Source organism: Sinohyriopsis cumingii, chromosome 11, assembly GCF_028554795.1.
Source record: "Sinohyriopsis cumingii isolate HCF-2022 chromosome 11, ASM2855479v2, whole genome shotgun sequence".
In the NCBI taxonomy this organism is placed as follows: Eukaryota; Metazoa; Mollusca; class Bivalvia; order Unionida; family Unionidae; genus Sinohyriopsis; species Sinohyriopsis cumingii.
Window position 1 is genome coordinate 28,243,032 of NC_142971.1, and position 12,357 is coordinate 28,255,388.

General features: G+C 34.7%; 1 protein-coding gene across 2 annotated transcripts in view; it reads right to left on the reverse strand.

The window, feature by feature from the left end:
- LOC149787822 (DNA helicase MCM9-like) overlaps positions 1 to 12,357 on the reverse strand; it is a 198,334-nt gene that overhangs the window by 146,849 nt on the left and 39,128 nt on the right. For both annotated transcript variants that reach the window (XM_089974035.1, XM_089974037.1), the window contains one exon: positions 1,637 to 1,748. In XM_089974035.1, the coding sequence (XP_089830161.1) occupies positions 1,637 to 1,748 (112 nt within the window). The remainder of the gene's footprint in view (positions 1 to 1,636; positions 1,749 to 12,357) is intronic.

Sequence of the window (12,357 nt, forward strand, 5' to 3'; positions counted from 1 at the left end):
TTGCCCAGACATGATGTCATTGCAGCCAATATATGTTAATAAGCTAGTAACTAAATTTAGATATGCTGTCATGTTGATGTGATGTGTGATTTTGATTTTTAACATAGCTTTAACAATTTTTCAGTCATATCGCTACGATGTCTGCAATGTGGCAGTTTATAGTGATGTCTAGCACTGGGGCATCATGCCGCAGACATGTAGCATGATGTCCCACCCAGTCACATTATCCTGACACCAGGCCAACCAGTCCTAACACTAACCTCTTAATGCTGAACGCCAAGCGAGGCAGCTGTTAGTACCATTTTTTAAGTCTCTGGTATGACTCGGCCGTGGATTGAACCCACGACCTCCCGCATCCGAGGCGGACACTCTAACCACTAGGCCACCAGAGCGGTCTGTCATGTTGAATCAATCAGATGACTGAGTTGGAGCAATGTGATTAGACATTGTGTCAGTTAGGGCTGCAGTTATATAGCAACCAGGATGCCTGTAGAGATGTGTTCCTTTCAGTGTAGATGCTGCAATTAATTAACATTATTTGAGGAAATAACCACCTGCCTCCCCTCCTTCCACCATGTTGTTTATTTGGGACATTTCCTGCATAGCATACCATTCCAGCTCTGTTTGGGGGGGGGGGGGATTGCCAAATTGGCTGATTATTATCACAGCAATCCTCAGGATCAGACTTAGAAGTTCAGTTACCTTGTATCAGCCCCTTGCAGTTCCATATACAGGTTTTGGACACTCTTCACAACCATACAAACTCGCCCAAGCCTATCTTCCTGAGGTATTCCTACAGGAAAATTGCCAAGCTGGGCCACTGCCAAGTTTCATGTATTCACAACTTTGCTTTTGACCCCCAATTTGTGTCAGAATTAAAATGTACTCAACTATTATGCCCATATACTTCATACCAGCTTCCTATGGTGCATGTATGGAGTATCGGCTGATGTTTGTTATCACAGTAATCCTCTGGATCAGACTTATAAAGTTTCGGTTATCAATGTCCCTACATACCTCGTATCAGCCCCTTAAGGCTCCACATACACGTGTCAGACACTCTTCACAACCCTACAAACTCCCCATGTCTCTCTTCCTGAGGTATTTCCTATAGAAAAATTCAGAACTCGGCTGATGCAGTGTGCAGTGACAGGATTTGCCCCATTATGCCAAAGATTATTTATAAATACAATAAAGTTTATACTGAACCTATGTATTGTGTGTTATTTAAACAAGGCAACAAGTATATTTATACTGAATGTTTATGTATTATCTTTGTATTGACTAATATATACTCAATATGCATCCAACAATGATCAAGCTAAAGACTGGTTCTCACATATCTTCAGATTAAATCTTACTTCAGATTGTCAAATAACTAGTGCAGTAAAAATTAGAGAACCAGTCCTTGGAAGATTTACACAGCAAATGATAGCAGATAACAAGTGGAAAATCTTATTCACTTCTCATTCCACCAGCAGAAAATATTTCATAGGTTCCATGGTTATGATCAGAATGAGACTCCATTATTGGTAACTGTCATTCACTATCATGATGTAATACAGCTTAAAGGAAAATTGAAATTATTCATTGCAATGGATATTTAAAGTAAACAATAGGTGGAACCCAACAATACCTGAGACTGATAAGAAGCTCCCAACATCTGATGTTCTGGGGACACAAGTTCTAGTCAGCTCTGGACATATGGGAAGGCACATGATTCTGGCATGAACATTTTTCTTCAAATTCTAAGGGGAAAAATTCTGGGAGAATTAAATTATTATTCTTAAGCTATATGATGTATAATGCGCAATATGTCCTACCTCAACAATCTCAACCAAATACTATGATTTAGAATGTACATGTTTAACAACCTCAACCAAATACATGTACTGTGATGTAGAATGTATGTGTTTTAACAACCTCAACCAAATACTATGATTTAGAATGTACATGTTTTAACAACCTCAACCAAATACATGTACTGTGATGTAGAATGTATGTGTTTTAACAACCTCAACCAAATACTATGATGTAAAATGTACGTTTTTAATGACCTCAACCAAATACTATGATGTAGAATGTACATGTTTAACAACCTCAACCAAATACATGTACTGTGATGTAGAATGTATGTGTTTTAACAACCTCATCCAAATACTATGATGTAAAATGTACATGTTTTAACAACCTCAACCAAATACATGTACTGTGATGTAGAATGTATGTTTTAAAAACCTCAACCAAATACTATGTAGAATGTACGTGTTTTAACAACCTCAACCAAACACTATGATGTAAAATGTACATGTGTTTCAACAACCTCAACCAAATACTATGATGTAGAATGTACATGTTTTAACAACCTCAACCAAATACTATGATGTAGAATGTACATGTTTTAACAACCTCAACCAAATACTATGATGTAGAATGTACATGTGTTTTAACAACCTCAACCAAATACTATGATGTAGAATGTCATATGTTCTAACAACCTCATCTAAATACTATGATGCAGAATGTGTATCAATTGTGTATCAAACAGAATCGTAGTAATCAAACTGACAAATATCAGATAAAAAGGACAAAATGGTGAGACAGGAAGAGAAAGCACATGAGGAAGGCAGATATTTATGGTGTCAGAATGAACAATCATGTGCAAAGTTTAGCAATGCAAAACATCACATATAAAGCAACAAGAAGGAAATAAAAATTAGCCTCCATAATCTTGTATTCAATCATATCATGTCTGTTGTCTAAAAAAAAGCAGTTAAGCAAGGTTAAACACTTGCATTCTCTTGAAAAAATAAATTGCAAAATATCTGAAGTGAACCAAACAAAGTATTTATTATCAAATAAATAAATGAGGAAATTACATAAACATGAAGACACATATAGACAGAAATGGTTTTAATCAAGTGTTTGTGTAGTCATCAAGTAAAACACATATAAAATTGATATTTGTATGGTATTTTTGGTCAAACTTTACCATACATTTATGTCAGACTGGTATTTAAAATATTACAGTGCTATCCATTTATCTTTACACATTCAGGACCAAAGTAATATTTTTGACATAAGCAGCCGTTGAGATAAGTGGTGGGAGGCTATAAAATAAATCAGACTTTGCAACCAAGTGAATTTTTTAAAAGGTGACCATTTATCAGTAAGTAGGATTTACGGTGAGAGAAAATAAACACTGTAAATCTTGGTTAAATGAAGACAAAACTAGTCTGAAATACACCTGTATATTGACAACTTACATCTATGTAGTACAATCCATAATGCATTAAATACTGAAGATGTATATCATAAATCCATGAATTCAGGTATAGGTCACATTGTTAGAAAATTCATGTATCAGTCACATACTGTAAGAAAACACAAATAACATTAAAAAAAATGACAGTCCTCTTTTGATAACATACTACTGTCAACAAAGACCTGTCACTAAATAATTTAATAATCATGTTTACATGCTACATGTACTGAAACTGGCAGAGATTTTGTTCTGCCTTAGACAACTATCAGTTTGCTGAGGTTACCATAAGGATAAAGCTATTCATACGGGAAATGGAAACATGTGAACAAATTAAAAATTTCTCAAACATCTTGGCAAGATGTCCCACTTTCATTTAATCTGACTCCAGATATCTAGTTTCAAAATATTAGAATTGTATCTGTATTTTACATTGGTCATCATCATAAGCAAAAATGTTACGTTTTTCCTGCAACCTTCACATCAAAATAAACGTGTTCCATTTGCTTTGAAAAATGCAACAATCAATCACATTCAATTGCTTTTATTCAAGTTTGGTGCTGAGTTCCTCTGATGATGGATGCACTGCTTTTATTGAAGACTGTAGCCAGCTTGCTTTGATAAATGTGTGTGTTACTGAAGTTGCCATGAAAGGCCAACTATGGAGGACCAAACAAATGCTCATTTGTTTTTGTGGTGGCAAATCACATAACCGTAGAACAGAAAATGGGTCAGAACTGGCAGCCTGTCAACATAAATGATTAGAAAACTAAGGCTTCTTTCAATTTGGGACCTATGGCTTCTGTCGACATCAATATAAGCAACAAATTTGACAGTAATAATAGACCAAATAGACCACAGAACTCTGCATTTTTGCCGACATAGGCAGCATGTCAACATTAGTGATGTCGATATAAGTGGGTTACACTGTACAAGCATATATATAATAGTGTATATGTGTATGTGTGTGAGAGAGAGATAGACTGAGTGACAGAAAGAGTGCCAATCAGCATAACATCTTTCATATTTTTAGACAACGTTCTTTCACTATTCTAAGTGGAATTCTATATGTATATTTTGCTTTGCACATACAAGAGAGAATGGGAGCAATCAAGTTTTTATTAGACATCAAAAATGCAATAATTTATGTATGTTAAAATAGAAAACAATTTGTCCTAATGTGTCTTGAGTCACAGAACAAAGTTTTCTGCAAGACAGATTAGTGAATGATGCAGTTAATAGCTAAGTTGGCAATACCAATTATAGATTTCAATATTTCTTATTCAGATTAATGTTGTGCAGTCAGATTAAAAAACATCATGTATTGCACAAAAAATATAAGTACAAGCAAAGCCATATAAGTTTGAAAAACAGTAAAAGAACATAAAGAAACAGAAACAATGCACAGGCAATTTTCTTCTTGACACTAAAATGAACACTGGACTCTAACCCAACACCATGTATTGTTGCTTGGCAGTCATACTGAGAGTGTGAATTAAATATACGTCACTGAAAGTGAGAATTAAACACATGTCACTCCTTTCTTATTTTTAAAAATAATTTCCATAGCAAATTTTAATAGTGTAACTGAAACATTTTTTCAATCTACCAGTCTTATATTCTTATTGCCCCCCATATGAATACACTATATCATAAATTGAAGGTTTAATCTGAAATGCATGGTCAAGTGCAAACAATGGTTTATATATACGAAAAATTTTCGCAGAGTAATTTATTTTTACAAACCCTAAGAAATCTTTTAGCTTACACCTGTCACCTTTTGTGGAATACTATGCAGCTTTTAAGAAACTCAACCTCTTTCTATCACTCAGTCTATCTCTCTCTCACACACATACACATATACACTATTATATATATGCTTGTACAGTGTAACCCACTTATATCGACATCACTAATGTTGACATGCTGCCTATGTCGGCAAAAATGCAGAGTTCTGTGGTCTATTTGGTCTATTATTACTGTCAAATTTGTTGCTTATATTGATGTCGACAGAAGCCATAGGTCCCAAATTGAATGAAGCCTTAGTTTTCTAATCATTTATGTTGACAGGCTGCCAGTTCTGACCCATTTTCTGTTCTACAGTTATGTGATTTGCCACCACAAAAACAAATGAGCATTTGTTTGGTCCTCCATAGTTGGCCTTTCATGGCAACTTCAGTAACACACACATTTATCAAAGCAATCCTGATTTTATGTCTGCATAACATTTCTAAATGGTATTCGTGATACATCTTTGTGTTAACCTTGCATAATTTGTATTTATTTTCTTGTAGGCAGCAGATGTTAAGGTCGTAGACATTAACTAATTATGTAATATTTGTTGCATATTTGTTTTAATTGCTGGACCATTATGTAAACTAGCAATTGGCTAATTATGTCACTTTGGACAAATATAGAATATTATTATTATTATTATTATTTATCTGGTTTTTTTACAGCAAAAATCTATCAAACAGTATATGGAGTCCACTCTTGTTCACTCAATGCCTTGATGGATAATTCTTGTCCTTGAATGAGCCACAAGTTGACAGGTGGATAGAAACTATATCACAACATCCACTGAGGTCCTTCACAGATATTATCTCCCCCACAAAGTGGTTTGTGGATTCGTGGATGGATGGGTAGGAAGATTTCAGTGGGCATTTGTGTGTAAAGGATTTATTTTCCTTCAGGAACAGGTGAAAAAGGTTGGTGCACTTATACTGGCAATTGCCATGTATAATTTGTACAGTAGTCCAGCAGTCAGAAACTGTAAGACTGATACAACTTTAGGGGTAAATACATTATGCAAATGAGCAAGAATTAAAAGGAAAATGACAGTACCATGAACATGATACACCCACCTTATGTTTAACTATATACATACAAGTAGGGTATGGTTAACCACAAAGGCTATTGACCAAAAAGTCTCAATGACCTCTAGTCAAGCTATGCATTCTTGAACTGAAGTTACAGTGCAGAAACCATTATCTTATTAGACTTACCGTAACTGTGATCTTCAGACCACAGAATTTACTGGTCTCTTTAATACCCTAAGTGAATGGCCTCCACAAAGTCAAGGAACTTATTCAAGAATAAAAGTTATTTGACAAAACCAATTTTCATTCAGCCTTTTTCATACTAAAATGCAAGCTATCTACACACTCTGGAAGATGCATAGTCTAGAAATCTATATGATTTTGTCCTTTTGAACCTAAAATCAACAGGATTCTTTCTTACCTAGCATATGTCACCCAGAAACTGGTAAAAGTAGATGGTTGATAACTGAAAATCTGAATGCACAAACCATTCTTGTGGTCACAGTGACCTTTGACCTTTGACATCAGAATCAACAGGCTTCTTTCTTACCCCAAGTGCAAGCCATACACAAAGTATGGTAACTTTAAATGCAAGAGCAGTGTTTTGTCTACCCATGCATCATGCGTCAAAGACGCAGACCTTTCCGATTTGATGCACAAAAATCATCACCGGCACGTAAATTGATGCACCCCGATGTTATGTTTTGCCTATTAACAAAAAACAAAGGTTAGGTCTAAAAATCGTCATCAGTACATAAATTGATGCACCTTAATATTATGTTTTGCTGATTATCATAAAATTTAGTCTAACTACTTTAATGGGTAGATTACAATTCTTCCAAACAGAGAAAACATGCGCACATCAGTTCTTACGTTAATGTTATCATAATACACAGGGTTACGACTGAGTGTGGAGCCTGGAGCTGACCTTATGTGACCTGTGACTGTCACATCATTTGCAGCAAAAGGATGTTAGAACCGTATAATCACCCTACCCAAGAAAGAGGCAGAAAATAAACGCGATTTTAAAGTGATTCTCACAAGAAACTATTATTTTATGCACACCTTTGTCACACAACGAAGCTACAATTTCCATTCACTCAACTGTATGCCTTGCGTTATTCCAAGACCTCTCAGCATTTGACTGAAAATGGCGTCCAAGGCAAAAATATTAAAATAGATCCAAAACAAACAAAATTATCTTTTAGACCATGTTTATGACTGACGATGATAACAGTATTGTTATTAAACCAGTGAAGCCTTCATCATCCAAAGATGAGGTAACGGTTACTCATAAGATAGAATGTAACTTGTACAGCAATTGTTGAAAACACAGTGGTTACGTTTTCAAAAAGAAGTCAAGTAAAGAATGCGACAGTGAAGACACCTTTTTGTTTTGCCATATATGTACAGAGGCTAAAAAAAACCTCCATGACAAATGTGCAAAAAGCAATAACTTTCAGAACAGTACATCAACAAGATTTTTATCAAATATAAAATTTTCAGATGCTTCTGGCAAGGGAATTGTCTTATTGGCTTTAGTCACATTATATAACTAATATTTTTGTTGTGTACTTAAACAATAAACAATATAATTATTGTTTTTAAACTAGTGAAAACTGATCATCGGCTTAAATGAGACTCACAGGTTTGTATTCTGACTCACTGTTTTTTACCTTGATGAGTCAAACGACTTACCTGAAACCATCTGTAGATAAAACACTGCAAGAGAACTCAATTTTTTGTGCAAAAACCATTTTTCTTCTTTCTTTTTGCAATGAACTTGAAGTTTGATCTTTTGACCCCCCAAATCTGTGGGCTTCTTCCTTAAACAGGTGAGGGCCATATGCAAATTTTGGTAACTGTAGATGGTAAAGAACTTGTGCAGAAACCATAATTCTTATTCAGACATGATTTTGGTCTTCCATAAAAAAAGCTAAACAAATTTTAAGAGGGGGTCTGGAGGTTCTCCACCAACGGTGGATTGGAGGGGGCAGCCCCCTGATGCAGGGATCCAAAAACGCATTTTACACTCATAAAAAACTGCTCCTGGTGCAACTTATGATTATAGAATAAACCAAAATAATCATTTGAAAAACTGATAAACTTACCAAAAATGTTGAACTTTACTTCAATAATTTCAAAATATTTATAGTCACATGAATTTGTTTTCCAATACTATTGATGCTAAGTTATTTCATGTACATGTCAGTGTTTACATCATAATTAAGTCACAATAATTTGTCAATTTTTGTAGTAAATATATAATACTTCTCTCTTTTCATAATAAATCTGTAAAATAAACATTCAAGTACATCAGCTACATACAAATAATCCCATACATTCACTTGTCTTTTTCTCCAATGGACACAACCTGTTGATATGCTAGTTGAGCTCTTTTTGCAGCTTTGGCAAAGACTTCTTTAGCCTTCCTTTTGTCACCACTGACTTTTTTGGCTCAATTTCTAATCGTTTATTTTCCTTCTCAATGACAGCCTTTTCCTCCTTTCAAGCTGGTGCTTGTATTGGTGACATGCAGTGCGCATATTCTGACAGAGGGCTACATCTGTTTTCTCATGTAAGAAATCTTTCTTCTTATAGTAATTAACTGCACTTTTTCCAGATGCCTTCTGAGCATCGATTTTTCCACATGCAGCTTCTTTTGTAGGTGCTGTTCCAAACCCTTCCAACCATGATTACCATAATTCATATCTTTCTTGCAGAGGTCACAAGGTGACAGTCCTCTAGCATTAAGTTTTCTTATAAACTAACCAACTAAATTTCCATCAACTTTTCGCTATAGCCATTCCCATTTCCATACATTTAAACCTTTATCAAAACTTTTCATGTCATGCTCTCTCTCAACAACTTGGGACGCCATGTTTTGTAAGCATGCCTTTCTTTCCATTGCCATCAGTTTCCATTACACGAAGATTCACTGGATGAATTTAAACGTTTGACCAATCAGAATACTCTTTACGAGAGTTGTGTGCTAACTAATATCTAGAAAGAATAATTTTCAATGGTAGTTGCAGAATGGGACCGGACAGACAGTTTTACAAAACCCAGATCGGAGATGATATAAAAAACAGACTATATCAAGAAAAATCTGATTCAAGTCAGGATAAAACCGGAATTCCGCTTTAAAACAGAAAATCATGTCTGCTTATTTCAGCCATAATAAGCTTGACCATTGACCATAAACCCAATAGGCTTTTTCCTAAACCCAAGTGCAAGGAATCCACAATGCTTGGTCCACATACATGATGCAGAACTCATGTTATTGTGTGGAAACCATTTTTCTCTTTTTAGTCAGTGACCTTGACCTTTGACATTTTGACTCCAAAATACAAAGGGTTTATCCTCACCCCAAGTGCAAGCCATCCACAAAGTTTGATCACTGTGAACAGACAGACAAACAAAATAAACTCTGCCATATGGCAGGCGTGCAAAAGAAAATACTTTCCTGTGTAATGATGGAATAATGCAGGTAGGATGTATTGGAGGGCAACAATTGTTAATCTTGACTGACAAACAAATAATTTGTTATAATATTCAAGTGTTTATTGCCACATAAGGCCTTAACTACTGCAGGCTGATCAACATGGTATGGATACAAAGCTAAAAAAGCCAGCATGGAACATTTAGCTTATAATGGCTAAATACAAAATGGATAATTACAGACAAATGCAAATGATAACAGCAAGTTTCAGCAATGCTAACATTGCCTCATGAATCTTCCAGTTAATGAATACTGAAAAAATGGCATATATTTAAATTAAGTTTTCCAAAGGGTCCATGGATAAATTCATTATATCTGAAATTACATAATAATGAAGGATAGCATAATTAAGTAGCCTTTCAGACTATTGGGACATATGATGACTATAATAACTTTAGCCAAAGACTAACCAGATTTTAAAATGACCTCAACTCTCTGGAAGGTATGGGTGAATGTATATGAAAGGGGAGAACACTCAGATTCTACAGTTCAAGTATGATACTTATCCTTCCTTGGACTTATAACAATACAAGATTTTAACTTAAACCATACCTATTGTTGCTACCACTGCCACCAGAAAGAGTGATTCTAATGTCTTTCCCCAATAAATAAAAGATAACAAACCATACTTACAATCAGTGTATAATCAATAATTATGTTGCTCAACTAGTCTCAAGCAGTCACTGTTAACATTATCATGCAGTAAATAAATTCACACTACAGTGATCTTGGCCCCTTTTATAACTAAAGATTTTTAAAATCTTTTATCATTACATCTGAACTTTTTAATTTTCATTGCCACTATATGACCAGTATTGTGCTCACATATTGTGAAACCACCAACCTTTTCTATCATATAAATGCAGAAGTAATAAATTGATAAAAAATAAATTAATTTATGTTGTTTTTTGTATTATTTTTTCAAGTCATTGTTCTTAAACTCTGCTTAAAGCATTATCATCATTTTCCACTTCTAGAAGCCTGAAAATACAAAGGTGAGTCACCACTGTGAGTAACTCTGGAATGACAGTACATGCATCAATAATTACCTTAATTACCCACAGGTGAGATCTCAGATGAAGAGTGCATGCCGCATGTAAATCATACAATCTAGGTCAGTTATCTTTTCTGGTTTTAAGGGTTTATTAGTTATAGAAAGGCATCCAATTGTCAAGTTTTATGACTGGAACATAAATTGCACACTAGAAATGAGCTTTGAACACAATTTGAAAAAGGTCACTGAGCATGAAATATAGGTCACATTGATATCTCTAGTCAAAAAGGATTAGAAATTATCAAGATGCATCCCCTCACATACATGCCAACCCCTGGCGAGGAAAAAGTATAATCCAAGTGGACAAAAAGAGTAATCCAAGCAGAAAAAGAGTAATCCACATATAACATGATAAAAATTCAGTGAGCATATGTACAAATGATTTATTTATCCCTCTGGAATTTAACAACAATTACTGCTTCAAGTTTTCATATTGAACACTTTGAGCTTTAAAAAGCAGCCGACTCTAATATTACATTTCAAAACACTTTGTACCAGCTGAGATTATGAATGTTTTGCACACCAGCAGAGCACTAAGTGCTGGGTTACAGAGACTGGATCTGAATTCAATTTTATTTTTGTGAACAATACTGAAAAATCTCTACGGTCAGCATTAGAATGGTAAAGAACCAATATTCCTTTCATAACATGACAAAAAATATGAAATTTATATCTTACAGCTATTGGGTCTTTTAGATGAGAAATAAGATGAAAAAATCCACTTTATCTGTATGAAGTACAGTCAGGTAGAGTGGAGTGCCAACTTGATACTTCAGGAGTTCATCTAATTTATCAGCAGCATTTCCTGGAACATGGTGCATCAAATGACAGAGACAACCTGATATGTACAATGCTGGAGACATTTTTCAAAATATAGAATACAACTCCTTTATAAATTACAGTCATCACTGATGCAGTATCAGCTTAAAACCCCATACATTTATGCCAACTTAGGTTTATTCAAAGTATTATCAAGCAAATAAATAAAATGTTTTCTCTAGTGGAATCTACTGTTAATTCTGGTAATGAAAGAAGAGCACTCTGACTTTGCTCTTTTCGTTGTCAAAGTCTCTTACACAGACTGAGTACAACTTTTTGTCACAATCACTACTCCTGTCTGTTGCAATACTAAATGGCCCAATTTTCATAGCTTCTGCAATTTTGAGTGAAGTATCTTCTGCTAAACACCTAACAATATTAGATGATTTTGTTCTTGCACATGCATATTTTCTGCAATTTTGGAATCAGGAAACATCTATCTGAACAAAGGACCAATGTAGTCTTCTATCGCTAGAGGTGGTCCATGTTTTATTAAGAACTCTGTAGATAACGCATCTGCATTTATAAAATTCGTGTCCACAATTTAGTTCTGCTGTATAAAAAGAAGTTACCTCAGTACTGGAGTTAGTAAACGAGGTAATTCAAGGTTTCTTGTTTTACCACCATGACAATATTAAAATCCTTTCCACGCAGCCTGCAAGGAGCATGAAAATCCCTAGAATGGAACGATGTATTGTGTAATTCATGTATTCATCTCTGAATCGGTTTTTCATCTTTTCCTAATCCATCTGTGAAATTATTTGAAAAATATTTTTGCTCTAACACGCATCAACTAAAATAAATCTGACTTTGCTTTTAGCACCAAATACCTACAGACTGGTTCTGTTCTGAATTAGAACAAAGAATCTGCGAGCAAAGATTAAAAGTTAAAAAACCAGTC